The sequence below is a fragment of the Lutra lutra genome, chromosome 14 (assembly GCF_902655055.1).
Source record: "Lutra lutra chromosome 14, mLutLut1.2, whole genome shotgun sequence".
Classification (NCBI taxonomy): domain Eukaryota; kingdom Metazoa; phylum Chordata; class Mammalia; order Carnivora; family Mustelidae; genus Lutra; species Lutra lutra.
Genome location: NC_062291.1, coordinates 72,383,247 through 72,408,243, shown reverse-complemented (window position 1 = coordinate 72,408,243; position 24,997 = coordinate 72,383,247). Strand labels below are relative to the sequence as shown.

At 36.0% G+C, this 24,997-nt stretch overlaps 1 protein-coding gene across 1 annotated transcript in view; it reads right to left on the bottom strand.

The window, feature by feature from the left end:
* NHLRC2 (NHL repeat containing 2) overlaps window positions 1-24,997 on the bottom strand; it is a 65,306-nt gene that overhangs the window by 17,573 nt on the left and 22,736 nt on the right. The window contains exons 4-5 of the mRNA XM_047701471.1: window positions 23,226-23,347; window positions 14,551-14,680 (exon numbers count right to left, since the gene is read on the bottom strand). Of these exons, the coding sequence (XP_047557427.1) occupies window positions 14,551-14,680; window positions 23,226-23,347 (252 nt within the window). The remainder of the gene's footprint in view (window positions 1-14,550; window positions 14,681-23,225; window positions 23,348-24,997) is intronic.

The following is a 24,997-nucleotide window of genomic DNA, read 5'->3' as shown; positions in this document are numbered from 1 at the left end:
TAAAATAAAACAACCCAAAACCAAAACCAAAACCCCATTTTCAAGAGGAAAAGCAATCAACAGAAACAGACTCAGAGATGACCTGAAATTTACAACTACACGACATGGACTTTCTATGTTAAAGAATCTAGAGAAAAAAGTGGTCAACACACCTATACAGATGAAGAATTTAAACAGGTAGATGGAATCTATAAGAAATAGTAAAATGGAAATGCAATACCAGAAAGAATCAGTGATAAAAATTCTTTCAACAAACTCATCAGTTGATTAAACATAGCTGAGGAAAAAATGACCCTAAAGATAAATCAATATAAATTATATGAACTGAAACACAAAAGGGAGAAAAAGGGGTGAAATAAAAAGAAAACATGGTATGTAAGAGTTGCTTACATACAAGTAACTGAAATCCCAGAAAGAAGAGAAAGAAAGGAGCAGAAGACATATTTGAAGAGCTGAAGGACATAAATAATGAAGGACACAAAACTACAGACTCAAGAATTCTAAGCAGGATAACTCCTGAACATATTAGTCAAACCAAAGAGAAAATCTTGATGGCAGTCATGAAAGAACTAGGAAAATAATTAGACCTCTTGTTTAAAACTATGTTTTAAGGCAGTAGAACAACATCTTCAAAGTGTGTATGTGTATACATATATATATATACACATATATTAAATATAAAATATATTATTTTATACTAATTAATATATATTAAATATATATATTTTATATAATACATTAAAAATATTTAAAAGTCAATACAGACTTGCATATGGAGTAAAAAATACCTTTCAAAAACGAAGGTAAATACTTTTTCAGACATCCCACCTCCAACCACCCTACTTAAAAAAGGAAGGCCAAGAGAAATTAATGTCAGTAGACATGTGCCTCAAGAAATGTTACAGAAGTTCTCTAGGCTAAAGTGGTTATTATTCCAGGACCCTCGAGACTCTAAGAAAACAGTTTGGCAATTTCTTATAAAACTACACATACACTTACCATATGACCCAGCAGTTTCAATTCCTAAGCATCTATTCAAGAAAATAAATATGTTTATGTCCACATAAAAACCTGTACACAAATGTTTATAGAGGTTTTAGTCACTGCCATAAACTAGAGATATTAAAAATGTCTATCAACCAGTGAATTAATAAACAAAGTGTGTTACAGCCATACAATGGAATACTACTCAAAAAAAAAAAAAAACTGCTGATACAAGCAGCAACAGGAATGAATGTCAAAAGCTAAATGGAGGGGCATGTGGGTGGCTCAGTGGGTTAAAGCCTCTGCTTTCGGCTCAGGTCATGATCCCAGGGTCCTGGGATTGAGCCCCATGTCGGGCTCTCTGCTCAGTGGGGAGCCTGCTTCCCTTCCTCTCTCTCTGCCTCCATCTCTGCCTACTTGTGGTCTCCGTGTGTCAAATAAATAAATAAAATCTTAAAAAAAAAAAAAAGCTAAATGGAAGCAGACAGACATAAAGACTATTATGAGCAACAAGAAATAGATGATTGTTGCCAGTAGCTGCAGTGAGTGGCAGAAGGGGTGGGAGGGAGACTGAACAAAGGGTCATGAGAACTTTTGGGGGGTGATGGAAATATTCTGTATCTTAATTGTAGTAACAGCTAGAAGACTGTATAGGTTTATCAAAATATACAGAACTTATACATAATAAGGGTGAATTTCACTTTCTATAAATTATACCTCATTAAAAAATTTTATTTAAAAAATCTTATAAATACAAAGTCAATGTGATAAGATAATAAAAGAATCTTCTCTCAATTTTAAATATGAAACCATTTTAACAAAATAAAAACACATTAGTCATGCTGTATAAAGTTTATTCCTCAAAAAAATCTCATCTATTTTAGAGGATGTTTTTTATATTTTATAGCACATTAATGGAAATCAAAGAAGCATATTATCTAAGCACATAAGTACCAACACTAGAGTTTTAGACTAGCATACTAAACAGCTGGATTTCAATCATTTAAAGTTGTATAAGAACAGCTAAATTATAAAATGCTGATTAAAGGGCCAGGGAAGGTTAATGGGATTCGGGCACATTGTCCTTTCCATAAATTATTCTAAATCAGGTAACGTCTAAAGTACTTAGAGACTAGCAGGGGTTTTGACCTTTATGATAAAAAAAGCTCTTAGAAACACCGCGAAGATTCTGAAAAACTATAAATTTATTGTAGTTGGTAATTATTTTTAGTGCATTATGAAGCTCTGACCATTATTCACAGTGATAATAAAAAATGAACAAAGATGAAACAATCTCTTTTGTAAAAATCATTTTGTGTTATTTTTATGCTTTTATTACTGTGATGGCATGACTGGGCTAAATATTTAGCCCATTAGTCACCATTTAAAATACATATATGCACCTTTACAATACATGTATACTTAAATAATCAGAGGTACTGAAGTACCTTTCTCTAAGCTCTTGAAGTATGTTGTTTCTTAAATGGGTCTCTTTTTTTTTTTTAAAGATTTTATTTATTTGAGAGAGAGAGAGAGAGAGAGCATGAGAAGGGCGAGGGGCAGAGGGAGAAGCCAGCTCCCTGATGAGCAGAGGGCCTGATGTAGGACTTGATCCTGGGACTCCAGGATCATGACCTGAGCCGAAGGCAGTTGCTTAACCAACTGAGCCACCCAGGTGCCCCTTAAATGGGTCTTTTTTTTTTTTTTTTAAAGATTTTATTTATTTATCAGAGAGAGAGAGAGACAGAGAGGGCATATATGCAGAGGGAGAGGGAGAAGCAGACTCCCTGCCAAGCAGGGAGCCTGATATGGGGCTCGATCCCAGGACACTGGGATCATGACCTGGGCCGAAGGCAGATGCTTAACAACTGAGCCACCCAGGTGCCCCTTAAATGGGTCTCTTGATAAGATACACATTCAGTTGTGTATTCATCCACAGTATTTTTCATTCTTTACCTAATCTATTGTTTTTTAAAGTTCAATTTTTTTTTTTAATTTATTTGACAGACAGATCACAAGTAGGCAGAGAGGCAGGCAGAGAGAGAGACAGGAGGAGGAGGCAGGCTCCCTGCTGAGCAGAGAGCCCCATGCGGGACTAGATCCCAGGACCCTGAGACCATAAAGTTCAATTTTTAATTAAACATACATACAGGGGCGCCTGGGTGGCTCAGTGGGTTAAAGCCTCTGCCTTCGGCTCAGGTCATGATCTCAGGGTCCTGGGATTGAGCCCCGCATTGGGTTCTCTGCTCAGCAGGGAGCCTGCTTCCCCCCTCTCTCTCTGCCCGCCTCTCTGCCTACTTGTGATCTCTCTCCGTCAAATAAATAAATAAAACCTTAAAAAAATTAAAAAAAAAAATACGTACAAAAGGATGCCTTATATATAAAGTTTAATAACTAAAAATCCATGCACACAACCAAGCCGAAGAAGAATATTATTTGAAAACCTCATGTATCCTTCCATGATCATATCCCCTCTTTTTCCCACAAGGAACCACTAGTCTAAAAATTTGTTTTTCATACTTTTATTTTCTTTTTTAATTTTACTATGTCTGGATGGATCTCTCAATGTACAGTTGACCACTGAAAACAGGTCTGAACTACATGGGTCCACTTATGCACAGATTTTTTTCAATCAATACAGTATAGTACTGTAATTGTATTTTCTCTTATGATTTTTTTTTAAGATTTTATTTATTTATTTGACAGATAGAGATCACAAGTAGGCAGAGAGGCAGGCAGAGAGAGAGAGGAGGAAGCAGGCTCCCTGCCGGGCAGAGAGCCCGATGCAGGGCTCAATCCCAGAACCCTAGGATCATGACCTGAGCCGAAGGCAGAGGCTTAACCCATTGAGCCACTCAGGTGCCCCTCTCTTATGATTTTCTTAACATTTTCTTTTGTCTAGGTTACTTTTTTGTAAGAATACAGTATATAGCGACGCCTGGGTGACTCAGTTGCTGAAGTGTCTGCCTGTGGCTCAGGGCATGATCCCAGGATGCTGGGATCTAGTGTTATATTAGGCTCCCTGCTCAGTAGGGAGCCTGCTTCTCCCTCTCCCTCTGCTGCTTTCCCTGCTTGCATGCTCCCTCTAACAAACAAATGAACAAAATCTTAAAAAAAAAAACAACACAGCATAAAATACATACAATATACAAACTACGTGTCAATCAACTGTTCAAGCTGCCAGTAAGGCTTCCAGTTAACAGTAGGCTATTAATAGTTCAGTTTTGGGAGCGTCAAAGATACATGCAGATTCTTCCCTGGGGGGAGGTCAGTGTCCCTAACCCCTGCATATGCAAAGGTCAATTGTATAGTCTTGCTTCGTAGTCAACTTTCTGTAAGAGAAATCATATTTAGGTCTCTTCTGTACCTTGAGGTCTTACTCAGATGCCTGAGACTTGTCTGCAAATGCTAGCTGTAGCTGGGGGCCATTGTCTGCACTGCAGGATAGCCTAATGGAGGAAGATACCACAACCCCGAATCTAGTTTCCATGTTTTCCTCCTGATAATTCCATCCTCTCTCAAACTCACAACTATACCAGAATTTCACAAATATTCTCTTAAAGTGTTAAAAAACCTAAGTGTTTAGAGAAACGATTTTTCTAAGCTAGTCCCCTTCAAGTTGCGTTTAATTCCACATCTGTTTAAACTAGTTGTACGATTACATAATTTATTTATATAGCAACCAATTCACTAAGAATGCAAATGGAAAGCTCTTTTTATGAAAACAAAATTGAATACTTCGGAAAGACTTAATAAAAGCAAGCAGCCAAGTCAAATTGTTAAACTAAGCGTGGAAAGACAATTGAAAGAGTAAGTTAAAAACGCTGCAGCCCTCAGACTTCCTTCCAAGTGTTTCAAAATTCTCATCATACTTTAAGGAAACCCAAACAGTTGATATGGAGTGGTACAAGACTGTCAGAGGCTACATGACGGCTTTGGTCCTACATCAAAAGATTGCCTTTAAAATGTACATTTGTGGGGCACCTGGGTGGCTCAGTGGGTTAAAGCCTCTGCCTTTGGCTCAGGTCATGATCTCTGGGTCCTGGGATCAAGCCCCACATCAGACTCTCTGCTCGGCAGGGAGACTGCTTCCTCCTCTCTCTCTGCCTGCCACTCTGCCTACTTGTGATCTCTGTCAAATAAATAAATAAAATATTTTTAAAAAATGTTCATTTGTAATTCTTAGAAGAAAGTATTTTTACTTTTATGATTCCCAGATTTAAAAGATTTTTTTCCCAATATGGACCAATTATAGTCAATCACATCAGTAATGGATTCTACTTCATTTACTTTTTATTTCCACAGAGGATTCAGGTAGTGTACAAAGAAATACCAATAAATTTAAAACAAAAAATTGAAGCAGTCAGTAAATAGGGTAGAAAAGAGATGCAGCTGTACTCATAGCAAAAAATGAATGCCGGGGTTCCTGGGTGGCTCAGTGGGTTAAGCCTCTGCCTTTGCTCAGGTCATGATCTCAGCTTCCTGGGATCGAGCCCTGCATCAGGCTCTCTGCTCAGCGGAGAGCCTGCCTCCCCCCGCCACCCCACCACCTGCCTCTCTGCCTACTTGTGATCTCCGTCAAATAAACAAATAAAATCTTAAAAATAAAAAAAGAATGCCATGTTTCCATTATACTTTACTAACGATAACTTGTCTCCCTGTTTTCTAGCAATCAGTACAACAAAGCAAATAAAATCAGTTGTGATATTCAAATTATCAAGAGCTTAAATCAAACTTAATACTTAGGAAAAAAGTATTATCTATAATATAGAGATCAGAAAAAAATTTCTCTAGTAGAGAAATTTATTTATAAGATAATGACTGAACTACCAACAAACCCCTACAGTAAAAATCATAACGTGTCCCAAAGGACTCTATTTTGATGAAATACGTACTATCAAACACATATACACACATACAGATATATATGTGTTGATACATTTTTTAATGAATGACATGATGCCAAAATACTATTTAGTAAAAACAACTGTAAGAACAAATACCACCTTCCCCATACTCTGACAATATACACTAATCCAGGACTAGATTTTAGAGTATTTGAGAGCAGTGGCTCTGAAAATGCTTTCGGGTAATGTACAACTTTGAAATTCCGATGAAAAACTGACCAATTCCCTCAAATCTTTCTAAGACTTACTTTATTTATTTATTTATTTATTTATTTATTTATTTATTTGACACAGAGAGAAGGAACACAAGCAGGAGGAGTGGGAGAGGGAGAAGCAGACTTGCCACAGAGCAGGGAGCCTGATGAGGGGCTTGATCCCAGGATCCTGGGATCATCACGAGTCGAAGGCAGACCCTTCACTGACTGAGTCACCCAGGTGCACTCTGCCCCCCTGCAAATCTTATACAGAATTTCTGAGAAGTTTAAGTGCCTCAAAAAAGCCTAACCAGGGGGCGCCTGGGTGGCTCGGTGGGTTGAGCCGCTGCCTTCGGCTCGGGTCATGATCTCGGGGTCCTGGGATTGAGCCCCACATCGGGCTCTCTGCTCGGCGGGGAGCCTGCTTCCTCCTCTCTCTCTGACTGCCTCTCTGCCTGCTTGTGGTCTCTCTCTGTCAGATAAATAAATAAAATCTTTGGAAAAAAAAGAAAAAAAAAAAAAGCCTAACCAGGAATGCCTGGGGTATACGACTGAAGGTTAAAAACTCTTCTACTAGAGCAGTCATTGTGATTACAGGTCCTTCATATAGTGCCTGAAAACCATTTTCTCTTAATACTTTGAAAGGTGTTAAGCTTGAGTGCATTCAAGATTATGTACCTGGAGTGAAGCTATTCTAAGTCATAAGTGAAATATAGAGCCATATGCTCTTAATGATCTGTTAAGCTAAGGCAGGACTCACTTCCCTTATCGAGAACTTGAGCTTAATAAAGACGGCAGTCTCAGCACATTACTCCAGTTGGAAGCTGGGAGGGTACTTGTCTCTACAGCCAAGATTTCCCTTAGAAAACAATTTGGGTGCATTCTCAATAGGAAATAAACAACCAGAGATTCCATGCTATGAAGTATGAAAATCTTTTAGCCTAGAAAAAATTCTTAAAGAAATCCAACTAAATAAAGTATCCAGTAAAGTATATCCTGTTTTTAAGCAATGCAAATTGATTTATGTGGCAGACGGAATTAACTAGTTTTAATTCTTCACTCCTCGGTTGTAGTACTGTACATCCATACCCTTACCATGTCCTCAATGCAGGCAAAGTGCATGTCCCTGCTCCATGACTTTGAGCTTACTCGTGTGATATGCTTAGTAACAGTAAGTAAGCAGATACGACATGAGCAAAGGCTTAAAAAGTGTTTCACTGGGTTTACTCTCCTGTGATCCTGCCTTTTGGCAAAAGAATACGCTTCAGACAGCAGCTGGTTCAAAGAGGCTGAGGAACAAACGGGGCAGATCTAGACCCAAGAAACAGCCTGGAACTTAGTCCAGGCTTAGCCTTCATCAGCTGAACCCCAATCCTATATATATATGAGTAAGAAATAAAGCGTGAGGTTTGTATGAGTTTTGGGATGATTTCTTACGAAGTGTTATTGTAGCAATTACTAACAAATACAGTAAATACAAGTTGTAAGTTGCAAAACATAAATATCTTTAACTGAAATGTTATATGCACTATTAGCTTCAAATCCCTGGGGGCTTACATGCTAACCAGAGAAAAATTTTTTTTTCCCATGAGGGAGGGTGACACCATATACCGAAGTAACCATTCTCATCCACTTTGACTATTTTACTGAGAGACAGGTTTCAAACTATTTTTCTGTCTATAAGGTTTATGTTCAAATAGCTCAGTGAATCAAAGGCAGGGAGGCAGGGCTGATAGATAAGTCCTGGTGGGGATAAGAATTTTTAACCCTGAAATATTTAGAATTGAGGGAGCACGGTGACAAAAAGAAGCCTGAACTATAGCTGCTTTTACTACTGTTTTAAAATTCTCTGCATATATACCCTTATTGATTGTGCCTTGGGACACTGCTCCCCTCCCTTCCCAACCCTTCTCCCTGTGAGCCACTGAAACAACTCATGCTTATTAGGACACAGAATTCCAAAAATAAAAGTCACAAAGTAACTTATGCAAATACCCAAGTTGTTATTATTAAGTGCAGTAGTACCAGAAGTTCATTCAATTATTTTATGAATATTAAAAGCTTTATAAAGTTAATCACAATGGAAAAAATTAAGGTCTTTGAATTATAACCAGATTAACATCACAATAGGAAATTATCTCAAATGTAAAGCCACTAAACTAAGCTAATGCTTATTCACTCTATAAATATAATTCAGATCATACAAACCGTTTAGTCCCAAATTCTATTTTCAATGTATTCTATTAACTTTCTTTATTCATTACTCTGGTTTTACATAATAGGTTACTATCTCAGAATCACTGAGGGCCAATGAAAAATAAGAGTACTAATGCTCCAAGATTATTTTTAGTCAATTAATGCAAGTAATAAAGTTATAAAGATAATGTAAATCTCATCCATTATCAATATCTACATAATTTAGTAAAGTTTTTTTAAATTATCCAAATGGAGCTATTAATATTTCAATGCAAATTTTAATAATCTAAAAAAAAAACCAGCTATCATTTCTTGATTTCATATTAGAGCAAATAAAAAGGACATTTTTAAATAGCACAGTTCATGAATAATCACTTTAGGTTCTGAAACTACAATCTTTCCAATTTAAAACTATTCAGAACTGTATTAATTGGAAACTGCAGCTCAGACAAAATTTTTTAACATTAGAGTAATATATAGTCTATCTTGTGTATAAAATATAATACATGACTCCACAGTCAAGATGGCGGAGAAGTAGCAGGCTGATACTACTTCAGGTAGCGGGAGATCTTCTAGATAGCTTATCTAAAGATTGCAAACACCTACAAATCCAACGGGAGATCGAAGAGAAGAAGAACAGCAATTCTAGAAACAGAAAATCAACCACTTTCTGAAAGCATATTTTCCTGGGGTTGTTGCCACCCTTTTAGTATTTTACTTGCTCCTTCATATACTCTTATCTGGACAAAATGACAAGGCGGAAAAATTCACCACAAAAAAAAAGAACAAGAGGCAGTACCAAACGCTAGGGACCTAATCAATACAGACATTGGTAATATGTCAGATCTAGAGTTCAGAATGACGATTCTTAAGGTTCTAGCCAGGCTCGAAAAAGGCATGGAAGATATTAGAGAAACCCTCTCCGGAGAGATAAAAGCCCTTTCTGGAGAAATAAAAGAACTAAAATCTAACCAAGTTGAAATAAAAAAAGCTATTAATGAGGTGCAATCAAAAACGGAGGCTCTCACTGCTAGGATAAATGAGGCAGAAGAAAGAATTAGCAATACAGAAGACCAAATGACAGAGAATAAAGAAGCTGAGCAAAAGAGGGACAAACAGCTACTGGACCACGAGGGGAGAATTCGAGAGATAAGTGACACCATAAGACGAAACAACATTAGAATAATTGGGATTCCAGAAGAAGAAGAGAGAGGGGAGCAGAAGGTATATTGGAGAGAATTATTGGAGAGAATTTCCCCAATATGGCAAAGGGAACAAGTATCAAAATCTAGGAGGTTCAGAGAACCCCCCTCAAAATCAATAAGAATAGGTCCACACCCCGTCACCTAACAGTAAAATTGACAAGTCTCAGTGACAAAGAGAAAATCCTGAAAGCAGCCCGGGAAAAGAAGTCTGTAACATACAATGGTAAAAATATTAGATTGGCAGCAGACTTATTCACAGAGACCTGGCAGGCCAGAAAGAGCTGGCATGATATATTCAGAGCACTAAACGAAAAAAACATGCAGCCAAGAATACTATATCCAGCTAGGCTATCATTGAAAATAGAAGGAGAGATTAAAAGCTTCCAGGACAAACAAAAACTGAAAGAATTTGCAAACACCAAACCAGCTCTACAGGAAATATTGAAAGGGGTCCTCTAAGCAAAGAGAGACCCTAAAACTAGTAGATCAGAAAGGAACAGAAACAATATACAATAACAGTCACCTTACAGGCAATACAATGGCACTAAATTCATATCTCCCAATAGTTACCCTGAATGTTAATGGGCTAAATGCCCCAATCAAAAGACACAGGGTATCAGAATGGATAAAAAAACAAAACCCATCTATATGTTGCCTACAAGAAACTCATTTTAAACCCGAAGACACTTCCAGATTTAAAGTGAGGGGGTGGAAAAGAATTTACCATGCTAATGGACATCAGAAGAAAGCAGGAGTGGCAATCCTTATATCAGATCAATTAGATTTTAAGCCAAAGACTATAATAAGAGATGAGGAAGGACACTGTATCATCCTCAAAGGATCTGTCCAACAAGAAGATCTAACAATTTTAAATATCTATGCCCCTAACGTGGGAGCAGCCAACTATATAAACCAATTAATAACAAAATCAAAGAAACACATCAACAATAATACATAATAGTAGGGGACTTTAACACTCCCCTCACTGAAATGGACAGATCATCCAAGCAAAAGATCAACAAGGAAATAAAGGCCTTAAATGACACACTGGACCAGATGGACATCACAGATATATTCAGAACATTTCATCCCAAAGCAACAGAATACACATTCTTCTCTAGTGCACACGGAACATTCTCCAGAACAGATCACATCCTCAGTCCTAAATCAGGTCTCAACCGGTATCAAAAGATTGGGATCATTCCCTGCATATTTTCAGACCACAATGCTCTGAAGCTAGAACTCAATCACAAGAGGAAATTTGGAAAGAACCCAAATACATGGAGACTAAACAGCATCCTTCTAAAGAATGAATGGGTCAACCAGGAAATTAAAGAAGAATTGAAAAAATTTATGGAAACAAATGATAATGAAAACACAACGGTTCAGAATCTGTGGGACACAACAAAGGCAGTCCTGAGAGGAAAATATAAGTGGTACAAGCCTTTCTCAAGAAACAAGAAAGGTCTCGGGTACACAACCTAACCCTACACCTAAAGAAGCTGGAGAAAGAACAAGAAAGAAACCCTAAACCCAGCAGGAGAAGAGAAATCATAAAGATCAGAGCAGAAATCAATGAAATAGAAACCAAAAAAAACCAATAGAACAAATCAACGAAACTAGGAGCTGGTTCTTTGAAAGAATTAATAAGATTGATAAACCCCCGGCCAGACTTATCAAAAAGAAAAGAGAAAGGACCCAAATAAATAAAATCATGAATGAAAAACACCAAAGAAATACAGACAATTATAAGAACATACTATGAGCAACTCTACGCCAACAAATTTGACAATCTGGAAGAAATGGATGCATTCCTAGAGACATATAAACTACCACAACTGAACCAGGAAGAAATAGAAAGCCTGAACAGACCCATAACCAGTAAGGAGATTGAAACAGTCATCAAAAATCTCCAAACAAACAAAAGCCCAGGGCCAGACGGCTTCCCGGGGGAATTCTACCAAACATTTAAAGAAGAACTAATTCCTATTCTCCTGAAACTGTTCCAAAAAATAGAAATGGAAGGAAAACTTCCAAACTCATTTTATGAGGCCAGCATCACCTTGATCCCAAAACCAGACAAGGATCCCATCAAAAAAGAGAACTACAGACCAATATCCTTGATGAACACAGATGCAAAAATTCTCACCAAAATACTAACCAATAGGATTCAACAGTACATTAAAAGGATTATTCACCACGACCAAGTGGGATTTATTCCAGGGCTGCAAGGTTGGTTCAACATCTGCAAATCAATCAATGTGATACAACACATTAATAAAAGAAAGAACAAGAACCATATGATACTCTCCATAGATGCTAAAAAAGCATTGACAAAGTACAGTATCCCTTCCTGATCAAAACTCTTCAAAGTGTAGGGATAGAGGGCACATACCTCAATATTATCAAAGCCATATATGAAAAACCCACCACAAATATCATTCTCAATGGAGAAAAACTGAAAGCTTTTCCGCTAAGGTCAGGAACACGGCAGGGATGTCCGTTATCACCACTGCTATTCAACATAGTACTAGAAGTCCTAGCCTCAGCAATCAGACAACAAAAGGAAATTAAAGGCATCCAAATTGGCAAAGAAGTCAAACTATCACTCTTCACAGATGATATGATACTATATGTGGAAAACCCAAAAGACTCCACTCCAAAACTGCTAGAACTTGTACAGGAATTCAGTAAAGTGTCAGGATATAAAATCAATGCACAGAAATCAGTTGCATTTCTCTACACCAACAACAAGACAGAAGAAAGAGAAATTAAGCAGTCCATCCCATTTACAATTGCACCCAAAACTATAAGATACCTAGGAATAAACCTAACCAAAGAGACTAAGAATCTATACACAGAAAACTATAAAGTACTCATGAAAGAAATTGAGGAAGACACAAAGAAATGGAAAAATGTTCCATGCTCCTGGATTGGAAGAATAAATATTGTGAAAATGTCTATGCTGCCTAAAGCAATCTACACATTTAAAGCAATTCCTATCAAAGTACCATCCATTTTTTTCAAAGAAATGGAACAAATAATCCTAAAATTTATATGGAACCAGAAAAGACCTTGAATAGCCAAAGGAATATTGAAAAAGAAAGCCAAAGTTGGTGGCATCACAATTCTGGACTTCAAGCTCTATTACAAAGCTGTCATCATCAAGACAGCATGGTACTGGCACAAAAACAGACACATAGATCAATGGAACAGAATAGAGAGCCCAGAAATAGACCCTCAACTCTATGGTCAACTCATCTTCGACAAAGCAGGAAAGAATGTCCAGTGGAAAAAAGACAGCCTCTTCAATAAATGGTGTTGGGGAAATTGGACAGCCACATGCAGAAAAATGAAATTGGATCATTTCCTTACACCACACACGAAAATAGACTCAAAATGGATGAAGGACCTCAATGTGAGAAAGGAATCCATCAAAATCCTTGAAGAGAGGGGTGCCTGGGTGGCTCAGTGGGTTAAGCCGCTGCCTTCGGCTCAGGTCATGATCTCAGGGTCCTGGGATCGAGTCCCGCATCGGGCTCTCTGCTCGGCAGGGAGCCTGCTTCCCTCTCTCTCTCTCTCTGCCTGCCTCTCTGTCTACTTGTGATCTCTCTGTCAAATAAATAAATAAAATCTTAAAAAAAAAAAAAATCCTTGAAGAGAACACAGGCAGCAACCTCTTCGACCTCAGCTGCAGCAACATCTTCCTAGGAACATCGCCAAAGGCAATGGAAGCAAGGGCAAAAATGAACTATTGGGATTTTATCAAGATCAAAAGCTTTTGCACAGCAAAGGAAACAGTTAACAAAACCAAAAGACAACTGACAGAATGGGAGAAGATATTTGCAAATGACATATCAGATAAAGGGCTAGTGTCCAAAATCTATAAAGAACTTAGCAAACTCAACACCCAAAGAACAAATAATCCAATCAAGAAATGGGCAGAAGACATGAACAGACATTTCTGCAAAGAAAACATTCAGATGGCCAATAGACACATGAAAAAGTGCTCCATATCACTCGGCATCAGGGAAATACAAATCAAAACCACAATGAGATATCACCTCACACCAGTCAGAATGGCTAAAATTAACAAGTCAGGAAATGACAGATGCTGGCGAGGATGCGGAGAAAGGGGAACCCTCCTACACTGTTGGTGGGAATGCAAGCTGGTGCAACCACTCTGGAAAACAGCATGGAGGTTCCTCAAAATGTTGAAAATAGAACTACCCTATGACCCAGCAATTGCACTGCTGGGTATTTACCCTAAAGATACAAACGTAGTGATCCGAAGGGGCACGTGCACCCGAATGTTTATAGCAGCAATGTCTACAATAGCCAAACTATGGAAAGAACCTAGATGTCCATCAACAGACGAATGGATAAAGAAGAGGTGGTATATATACACAATGGAATACTATGCAGCCAACAAAAGAAATGAAATCTTGCCATTTGCGATGACGTGGATGGAACTAGAGGGTATGTTTAGCGAAATAAGTCAATTGGAGAAAGACAACTATCATATGATCTCCCTGATATGAGGGAGAGGAGATGCAACATGGGGGGTTAAGGGGGTAGGAGAAGAGTAAATGAAACAAGATGGGATTGGGAGGGAGACAAACCATAAGTGACTCTCAATCTCACAAAACAAACTGAGGGTTGATGGGGGGAGGGGGGTTGGGAGAGGGGGGGTGGGGTTATGGATATTGGGGAGGGTATGTGCTATGGTGAGTGCTGTGAAGTGTGTAAACCTGGTGATTCACAGACCTGTACCCCTGGGGATAAAAATATATGTTTATAAAAAATAAAATTAAAATAAATAAATGCTATTTCAAGGGAAAACAAAAAAAATATAATACATAATGTTATATGTAACAATGTATACTATAAGTTATATTTATTACTGCTGGCTTTATTTTTACACAATAAATCCCACCATAGGCAATAAAAGTATAATACAAGTAGCAATTAGAATTAATCCAAATAAATGTCCCCAGAATATTTTAAGAATCTTACATTTGTTAAGCAAAGTTTACTTATATTTAGTATTAAAAGTTTACATACCTGAAGTTCCAAAAACTACATCCCAAGGGGAACTAATGGGCTGTTCTTCTCCTTGAGCTCCGCCTTCTTTATCTGTACCTTGAATTCCAATGCCAGCTACAGTGCTCACCATCTCAGCTTCTAGATCAATCTATAAAAATTAACATATTTTACGCAATGTATGTCACCTTTGTTTTTTTTTTTTCCTTTTGGTACACGAAGATTTCCAATAGAACATATAGAAAGTTTTTGCAACACAAATACTCCTAAAAAATAAAAAGCTAAAAAAGGACTAATCAAGAATAGGGGAAGCTTGTTATTCAAATGCACAAAACACAGTCCTTTTCATTTCCCCACCCATCCACTCCCCGCTTTCCTCATCATTGTACTCTACAAGGATTGGTGTTGATGTCATCTTAACTATAAAAGGTGTTGAAGAAAGTGAAATTTGAAATTTCAAAGCAAAATCTAGAAAGATGCATGTTTCTTAAAAGTAAACATATGTATTTCAATTATGCTTGACTAGTAATTGACAAATATAGATTTTAATATGTGCTAGGCACTGATCCAAGAATCATCCATCCATCCACCCTCACAATAACCTATGACTGGGATTTTAATTTTTTTTATTTTTTATAAACATATAATGAATTTTAATCCCCAGGTAGGACTGTGATTTTGATTAATATTAAGGAAACTGATGCACAGATCATAAAGGCAAGACAAAGATCTGGGATTTAAACCCAGTTAGTTCTAGCTCTATTACATTACATGGCCTCCACTTTATAAACTGGAAAAATGAAGTCTACTGTAAAAAGGCACTTCGGTTTAATCTCCTAAAATCCTTCCACCCACATTTACCATGAAAATTATCAAACACAAAAGTCAAAAGAATTTTGCAGCAAAGATCCATATACCCACTACCTCCTATCAACATTTCATTTACTTGCTTTTCACGTATCTTACTGAGCTATCTATCCATGTACACTTTAAGATGCATTTCAAAGTACACCATAAACATCAGTACACTGGCCCTAAATATCTCAACAGGCTTATAATTAACAAGAATTCTGTATTTTTTCGGTTCCCTTTTTTTTGGAGCCGAGACTTACAAGGAAATGCACATATCTTAAGTGTACCATTCAATGAATTCTCATAAATGCATCGTAGCCTCAACTTACATAAAGATACTGAATGTTATCTTCACTCCAGTAAGTCCCTGCAAGCCTCCTTCCAAACTCTCCTACCCCCAAAGGCAAATAGTACTGTTTTTCCATCATAGGTCAGTCAGCTGTAGCTCTTCCAGGACTTGAGATAAACAGAATCAAACAGTACGGACTCTTGTGTAGGAGGCGTCTTTCACTTAGCAGGTTTTTGAGATTTATTCGTATATATGTAGTTTGTTCCTTTTTACTGCTGAACAGTATTCCATGATAGGAATATACCACAGCTTATTTACTTATTTTCCTACTGATGGATACCTGGACTATCCTTCAATAGAGCTGCTCTCAATATTCTTGTTTAAGTCTTTTGGTGAAGGTATCTTTTAACTTCTCTTTTGTACATATCCAGGACGGTCACTGCCGTGTTACAGGATTAGTTTGATTAAAAAAAAAGGGGGGGGGGCGCCTGGGTGGCTCAGTGGGTTAAAGCCTCTGCCTTCAGCTCAGGTCATGATCCCAGGGTCCTGTGATCGAGCCCCACATGGGGCTCTCTGCTCAGCAGGAAGCCTGCTTCCTCCTCTCTCTCTCTCTCTGACTGCCTCTCTGCCTACTTGTGATCTGTCAAATAAATAAATAAAATCTTTAAAAAAAACCAAAAAATTAAAAAAAAAAAACAAACTGCCTGAGGAGTGGTCTATAAATGATAAATACATTTCTGTATTCCCTCCAATGTATATAAGTTCCAATTACTCCACATCCTTGCCTTGCAAACCTATGGCTTAGTCGTTCTTTCTTTCTTTCTTTTTTTGTCAGTCTTTTTAATTTTAACCATTATAGTGGATGTATTTCATTATGGTTTCACTTTGCGTTTCCTTTTTAACCCATGATGTTCATTACTTTATGGGTTTGTGGTCATTCTTACATCTTTTTAAAGAGGTCTGTTCAAATCCTTGCCCATTTTTTATCTGTAGGAAACTTTATATTTCATGGATCTTAGTCCCTTCGGATACATTTTGTAAATTTTTGTGACTAATTTCTGACAGCCTGTAGCTTGTCTTCATTGTCTTAACAGTGAATTTTGGTAAGTTTTAAATTTTGATAAATTCAAATTTATCTTTTTTATGACTGTATGTGTTCTGTCTTTGAGAAACCTTGCCTATCTGCAAGTCACAAAGATTCTCATGTTTTCTTCTAAAAACTTCATGGCTTTAACATTTACATTTAGGTCTGTGATGCATACTGAATAGATGTTTGTAATATGATGTGTGAGATAGGGGTCATGTGTCTTTTTTTCCCCCCAAATGAGTATCTAGTTGTTCAAGCACAATAGGTAGAAATGACTTTCCTTTCTCCCTTATTACTTTGATGCTTTTTGAAAAATATGAGGTTACTTCTAGAAATGCCATTCTTTTTTATTGAAATACACATCTATCCTTATAAAAGTATCACACTGTCTTGACTTAGTATAATATTACACTAAGTCTTTAAATCACATGGTGTATCTTTTAACTTTATTTTCCCAAGATTGTTATAGATACAATAAATCCTTTGTTTTCAAACCTCCATGTAAAAATATTGGAATCCACTTGTCATTATCTTTAAAACAAAAGAAAACAAAAAAGCCTGATGGAATTTTTATTTCAGATTGCATTAAATCTACAGGTCAATTTGGAGAGACTAGATATCTTAATCTTGAGCCTTCCAATCCAATCATTGGATTAATTTTTCTCAGCAATGTTAAATTTATTTTGTGTTTTATTACTATAAAATTTTAAAATTCCTGTATTTTGTTAACTTATTCTCTGTATTTTCTGTTACTGTAAATAAAATTATAAAATTCTAACCTATTACTAGTATATAAAAATACTGTTGATCTTTTTATACTGATCAGCAACCTTCCTAAATTGACTTATTCAAGCAGTTTTTCTCATAGATTTCTTAGAATTTTCTACGTAGCTGATAAGCAATTACCAAATAAAGACAGTTCTTCTTTTTCAGCCTGTATGCCTTTTCTCTTTCTTGCCTTATTACAATGGCTAGTACTTCCAGTATAATTTTTAACAGGTGTGGTGAGAATGGGGATCCTTGCCTTGTTACCAATCTTGGAGGAAAGGCATTCAATAATTTGCATTAAGCATAGCTCTAAGATTCTTGTAGATGCCCTTTATCATACTGAAGATGTTCATTTCATGTTTACTAATTTTATCATAAATAGAAAAACATTTAAAAACATTTAATAGCTAATCTAGCAAAGCAATCGTATGGTTATTATCTTTTATTCTGTTACTATGGTAAATTACATTGAATTAGTTAAGCAGTATCCTCCTGCATTATTTTTAGTGGCCATTCTTTAATCTCCTGAAAATGTAAAGAATATTCATCAATGTAACCTTATTTATATTTTTACTGAACCTAATCTGCAAAAATACAATAGGCATCTAGGGATGGGTCCTTGAAATACATCTTGACTTAAGAAATGTATTTAAGACTTGGGGCACCTGAGTGGCTCAGTAGGTTAAGTGTCTGCCTTCAGCTCAGGTCATGATCCTGGAGTCCTGGGATCAAGCCCACATTGGGCTCCCTGCTCAGCAGGGAGTTTGCCTCTCCCTCTGTGTGCTGCTCCTTGTGCTTGTGCTCTCTCTCTCTCTCACTCTCATTCTATCTCAAATAAATAAATACAATTTTAAAAAGAGAGAGATGTACCAAAGACTTGTTATAATAATTCCTCTTGCAAAAGCCACAGGTCCAGGTGATGTTAAGAGGAGTTTTAATGAATATTCAAAAACTATTAATTCTAATGTTAGACAAATTATTAAAAAAAAAAAGAAAAAGAGCAAAAATTAATTAGCTCATTTGATGAAGCTGGTGTGACCTTGATTTCAAAATCAGGTGAGAACAGTATAAGAAAATATAGAGCCATTTAATTTATGAACATGAATTTTTAAAATATTTAATTTGGGATAATCAAATCCAACTTGACTTTTAAAAAAAAATCATGATTAGGCAAGATTTATCACAAGAATAAAAAGGTGACTGAACATCAAAAATCTATTAACTCATTATATCAAGACATCAAGGGCAAAAAATTATTTCAATAAATGTAGAAAATGCATTTCACAAAATTATAAAATAATTCTTAGTAACCAGGAATAGAAAGTTTAGCCTCATGAATAATTTTATTTCCCAAAGTTATAAAAAAATATTAAACTTCTGGAGAAAATTTACTCCCTTTAAGATTATGAGCATGACAAGACATATACTATTACTGCCAATGTTTAAAGGCATTTGAGGTTTTTGCCAACAATAAGATGTATAAAAATAAGAAAAGATAAAACTCCCATTTGTTTTTCCAGACAATATAATTATTTATATGAGAAACAAACAGAACTTTACAGGAATGGATAGGCTAATCCTAAAATTCACATGGAATTGAAAGGGGCTCAGAACAGTCACAACGATGCTGAAAAAGAAGAAAATGGGAGGACTCCTACTTCCTGATTTAAAAACTTATTAAAAGTTACTGTGATACAGGCATAAGAACTGATATATATGTCAGTGGAATAGACTTGAAAGTCCAGAAATAAACCCATGCAGGTATGAGTAATTATTTTCTAAAGGTTGCCATGACTACTCAATGGATAAAAAAAATTTCACAAAATTATATGTTTTGTGGGGAAAATGGAGATAAAAGTCTCTTTAATACACGATTCTGGGATAACTGGATATCCACATTCAAAAGAATTAAGTTGGACCCCTACCTCACATCATATAAAAAAAACAAATTCAAAATGGAGCAAAGACTGAACTCAAGGGGCCATAACTATCAAACTCTCAGACGAAAACACAGGAGTAAATCTTCATGATCTTGCATTTGGCAATGTAATCTTACATAGGATACCAAAAGCATAAGCAATGAAAGAAAAAAATTGGGAATCATCAAAATTTAAAACTCTTAACATCAAAAGATATGATTAAGAAAGTGAAAAAAACAACCCACCAATGTGGATTGTGAGAAAGTGTCTGAAAAATCACATATCCCATAGGGATTTGTATCTAGAATATACAGAGAACTCTTACAAGTCACTTAGAAGAAATGCAACCAGGTTAAAAAACAGGTAAAGAATCCAGACAGACACTTCTCAAAAGAAGACATACAAGAGCTCCATAAGGATGGGAACAGACTTCTTTACTCATTAGGGAAATTATTAACAAAACCACAGAGGCCAAATCATACCTAGTAAGAGGGCTAGAACTTAAAAAATGGAAAATAACAAATAATGGTGAAGATATGGAAAAAATGGAACCCACAAATATTGCAGGTAGAAATGTAAAATGGTACCACCACTGTGGAAAAGTTCAGCAGTTTCTTAAGAAGTTAAACATAAAATATAAAACATATAATTCAACAATTCCTTTACTTAGGTATCTACCCAGGAGAAATGAAAATATGTGTTTACATAAAACTTATACATGAATTCATAACAACCAAAAACTGGAAACACACTAAATGTCCATCAACTGGTGGAAAAAATACGGTATAGCTATACAATGGAATGCTATTCAGCAATACAAAAGAATAAACTGCTGATAAGCTACATCACAGATGAACTTCAAAAACATTGTTCAGAATAAAAGATGACACAAAAGGCCATATATTATATGATTCTATTTCTATGATATGTTCAAAAGAGGCAAATTTATAGACAGTAAATAGATTAGGACTAGGCCTAAAAACAGGGATTAACTGTAATTGGGCATGAGGGTTCTTTTTATTTTTTTATTTTTATTTTATTTTTTTTAATTTATTTGACAGAGATCACAGGTAGGCAGAGAGGCAGGCAGAGAGAGAGGAAGGAAAGCAGGCTCCTTGCTGAGCAGAGAGCCCAATGCGGGGCTCGATCCCAGGACCCTGGGATCATGACCTGAGCCGAAAGCAGAGGCTTTAACCCACTGAGCCACCCAGGGGCCCCTTGGGCATGAGGGTTCTTATGGGGGACTGAAAATGTTCTAAAACCAACTTACAGTTATGGCTGTACAACTTATGTACATTTCCTAAAAATTCTTGGATTGTATACCTGAAATGAGTGCTATATAAAATACATCACAATAAAGTTGTTAGAAAAACACACGCAAACATTACATCTTACAAGGTCATATACAAATAGAAAGATGTGAATTAAACATGCCAGAATGACTGGCTACAGGTCTGTTTATGTAGGGGAACAGCAAGAGTGGGGCTAAAAAGGAATTTATAAATTACTAAAGAAATTATTCTAAACAAAAGTCAGGTCTGCATGAAACAGTGATATTTGGGGCACCTGGGTGGCTCAGTGGGTTAAAGCCTCTGCCTTCGGCTCAGGTCATGATCTCAGGGTCCTGGGATCGAGCCCCGCATCGGGCTCTCTGCTCAGTGGAGAGCCTGCTTCCTCCTCTCTCTCTCTCTGCCTGCCTCTCTGCCTACATGTGATCTCTGTCTGTCAAATAAATAAATAAAATCTTTAAAAAAAAAAAAAAGAAACAGTGATATTTGTGAAATATGAACGTATATGATCAATCTTCTGCAAATGCGGCCTTAAACAAAAGTAAACTGCAGTCCGTATTTTTATATATTTAAAAAGAGAAGAAATAATAATTCCATCTCACTTTATTTTGCAGACATTAAACTAAGTCATATAATTTAAAAATAAGTTCATGTAGTCTAAATTTTTGTGATTATGCTACTTAAAATGTATTTGAAATGCAGCGAATACTCTAAAACCCATTACATTCTAAAGCAAGAAAAAACCCACAGAATTATAAAAAGTACACTCTGAATATTGTGGGCTAAATATCTATTTTAACACCTTGTTAGATATCCAAGACACCATGCTGAATTATAGAAGCATGAATACAACCCTGAAAAGACAATGATAAACAAACAGTGACCTTTAAGGATTTGGTAACAACAGAAAGGCACTTTTTCCCAAAGCAGGAAATGGTGACATACCATAAAATCATTAATCCTACAAAAGGGTCTGCCTAAAAAAGACTCTTCTGTCAAATAAATTCAGAAATATTGCACATATATATCCCCCCACTAACGTATTCACAATATATTAACATATTAAAGTCTCTAAGAACAAAGTCTCCAAGACTTATAAAGAATAAATCTGCTTTAATTAACAAATCCACAAAATCCTTGCCTCAGATGTTTTCAAATTAAAAGGAATACACACTTCAGAAACTATTTCACTAAATAGGTTATTTGCTCAAAAATTCATTCAACAAATATCTATTGAACACCTATAATGGGCCAGCCTCTGTCCCAGGTGCTTAAGATTTCAGCAGTAAAAATAAATTTTGTGACCTCATGGAAATTTACCTTAAAGTGGTATACAAGTTCTATACATGTTTTTTCCTATTATATTACATGATAATATTGCCAAATGGCACAAATATCAATACAGAGAAAAAAGAGAAAAGCAAGGAAGTACCTGAAACAATGTGTTTTGGCAGGATGGGTTAGATGAACTTAATCACTTTCTAAATAGACAGCAACTTAAAGGCCAATGCATTATAGCCAAAATATTCATTAATATGAAATGTTTAAAATAACTGAGTACTTCTACAGTGGGATACTATGCAGTCGTATCACTCACGTGACTAGTATGGAAAACAAATTTGAAAGACCTGCAGGAGATTATGTCCAGTATGATTTCATTTGTTTAAAAAAGGATTCTCTAGAGACAGCCTTTTAAATATAAATTTATTTGTACAGGAGTAGAAAATTACTGAAAAGACAAATATTTTAACAATGATTAGTTATCTCTAGGGACCCAGAATAGATGGTACAGCCTTTTTTGCCTTTATGTATTAATTCATGTCTAGTACATAAAAATCCTATATAACTTTTATAATGAGGTAAAATGAGGGGTGCCTGGGTGGCTCAATCGGCTAAGCATCTGCCTTTGGCTCAGGTCATGATCTCTGTACCAGGATCCTGGTACAGAGTTCCGCATCGGGCTCTCTGCTCAGCAGGGAAGTCTGTTTCTCCCTTTCCTTCTGCCTCCTCTCCCTGCTCGTGCTCTGTCACTGTTTGTCTATCTCTTGCCCCCAAATAAATAAAATCTTTTAAAAATAATTTTAAAAAATGAGGTAAAACAAATTTTAAGACTAACTGATAATTATTTCCAGGCAAAGCACTAGAGCTGAAGGGAGGTGGGAATGGTATGATTTTTTTTTCTAGGTTTGAGAAAATTTAACTGAAAAAAGGACATAGCATCACTCTGTAAACAGTGGTTAGGAAAATATCGCAAAATGAGGAGTTTTGGGGTGATGAGGCACTTTGAAAAAACGGATTAAAAAAAAAACCTGATCGACAGGTTTGTCTTCTGTGACAACTACAGGCTGACACACAGAAAAACAAGCTACCTAAGAATAAAACAGAAGCAGTTACCTCTGAAAAGAGTTCCATTCCAAATATTTAATGTAGCACGTAAATGCCATTTTTTTTCTGAGTAGAAGATTAAAACTTTCCTTAAAATTGAAAATTACCTTTCTTATAAGGTGGTTTTCAGTATCTGCCACATATATGATATTATTCCTTATGGCTACACCCTGCGGTGAATTAAAAGTTGACTCTGAAAATACTCCATCTTTTCTTCCAGGGTTGGGTCCTAAAAGACAAGATTGCCACAAGACAATTTTTTTCACTTAAAAAGTTATCTCAACCCCCCTCCCCCAAATATTTTTCTTTCCTTTATTTTCTTTTTATTGTATCTATAGGGGAAGACGGATGTTAGCTGAACCTATTATGGTAATCATCTTATAACATATATAAATCAAACCAAAATAAATAAATAAAATTTGTATTTAAAGCTGGGATTTTAATATAAATAGCATGATACTTTCACCTAAAAACTATTTCTCAAGATATATTTTTCTCAAGATTAAGTTTTGCTAGTGACAGGGCTTACTGGATAATGGTTACTATAGTAGCATACATCAGAAAATATATTTTTTAAACTATTTTAATTATCTACTACCTGGACTAGAAAGAATTAAAAATAATTTTAATCTTTTCACATCTAGATGAATGATTTTTTAACAAATTTGGAAGATATACTCCTTTGGCAATACACAGAAAATTATGAACCTTTTTCTTAGAAAACTATATATGCCCATAAGATGTCACAAACAATTTCAAGGGGTTCCTAGATCCTGAGGGCCATTCAAGCATTTCTTAATAGTCTATGTACCCCAGGTTAAGAAACCTGCATATGTACTATTTCACTTTGCCACAAAGTTCTGTAATATCCTATAAATGCTTGGAGAGACAAAGAGTGGTTCTGGTTCTAATGGTTCTAATGGCCTACTTCTCAACTTCTCTAATACATGCAGAGTTTCAAGGATGGAGAGTACACAACATAAAAACATGTAAGTGTTATTTCTGTGACCAGACAATAAGCCATACAGAGCCTGTAAGTCAGCACTCCCAAACTATGCCTTGCAGAACTCTGCTGTCCTAGATGTTAGTAAGAGAAGTAGTATAACGTAGTGGCCAGGAACATGAACTCAAGAGCCCACGTGACTTAGTTTAAGCTCAACTTCTTCCTAGCTAATGATCTAAGCAAGTTCTTTATATCTCAATTTCTCTTCTGTAAAATGGAGTAATAATATACCTAACTTATAGCACTGTGAGGACTAAATTAATACAGGTAAAGTGCTTAGAATAATGCCAGGCATATATATGTTTGCTATTATTACTATTATTAATAATACTATTATTGTTGTTAATGGGAATTTCCTGTGGGAAAAAGGGAGAGTATCATGGTCCCTTTAGATTGGAAAATATTGTATGGTATAACCTCTTTTGAATAGTCATGAGGTACATAAGCAAAGTAAAAGACTGAGGAGTAGAGGGACACCAACACCAATAAATGTCTCTTAAACACCTAACCAATATTTCTAATTGTATCTGACCACAGAATTTTAAAAATTATTGTAGATAACTTTCAATTTATCACAAGTTACTATTATTCCTAAAAACAGGTTTGGGAAAGGTAGCTTACTGCTGGTTTTTCTGTTTAACAAAGGAAAATATTTATTTATACCATTCTTAAAATTATACAATTAAAAACCTTTTAACCACTTAAATGAACCTACCAAAACATAATTTTTAAGCAACAATTCTCGTAACTGCCTGTCATCAACTCAAACATCAAGTTGCTGAAACAAAAGAAACATAAACACTAACATACACTCTAACAAAACAAAAACAAAAAAGAAGAAATGTGAAAAATTCAAGAGCTAGGGGAATAATATCT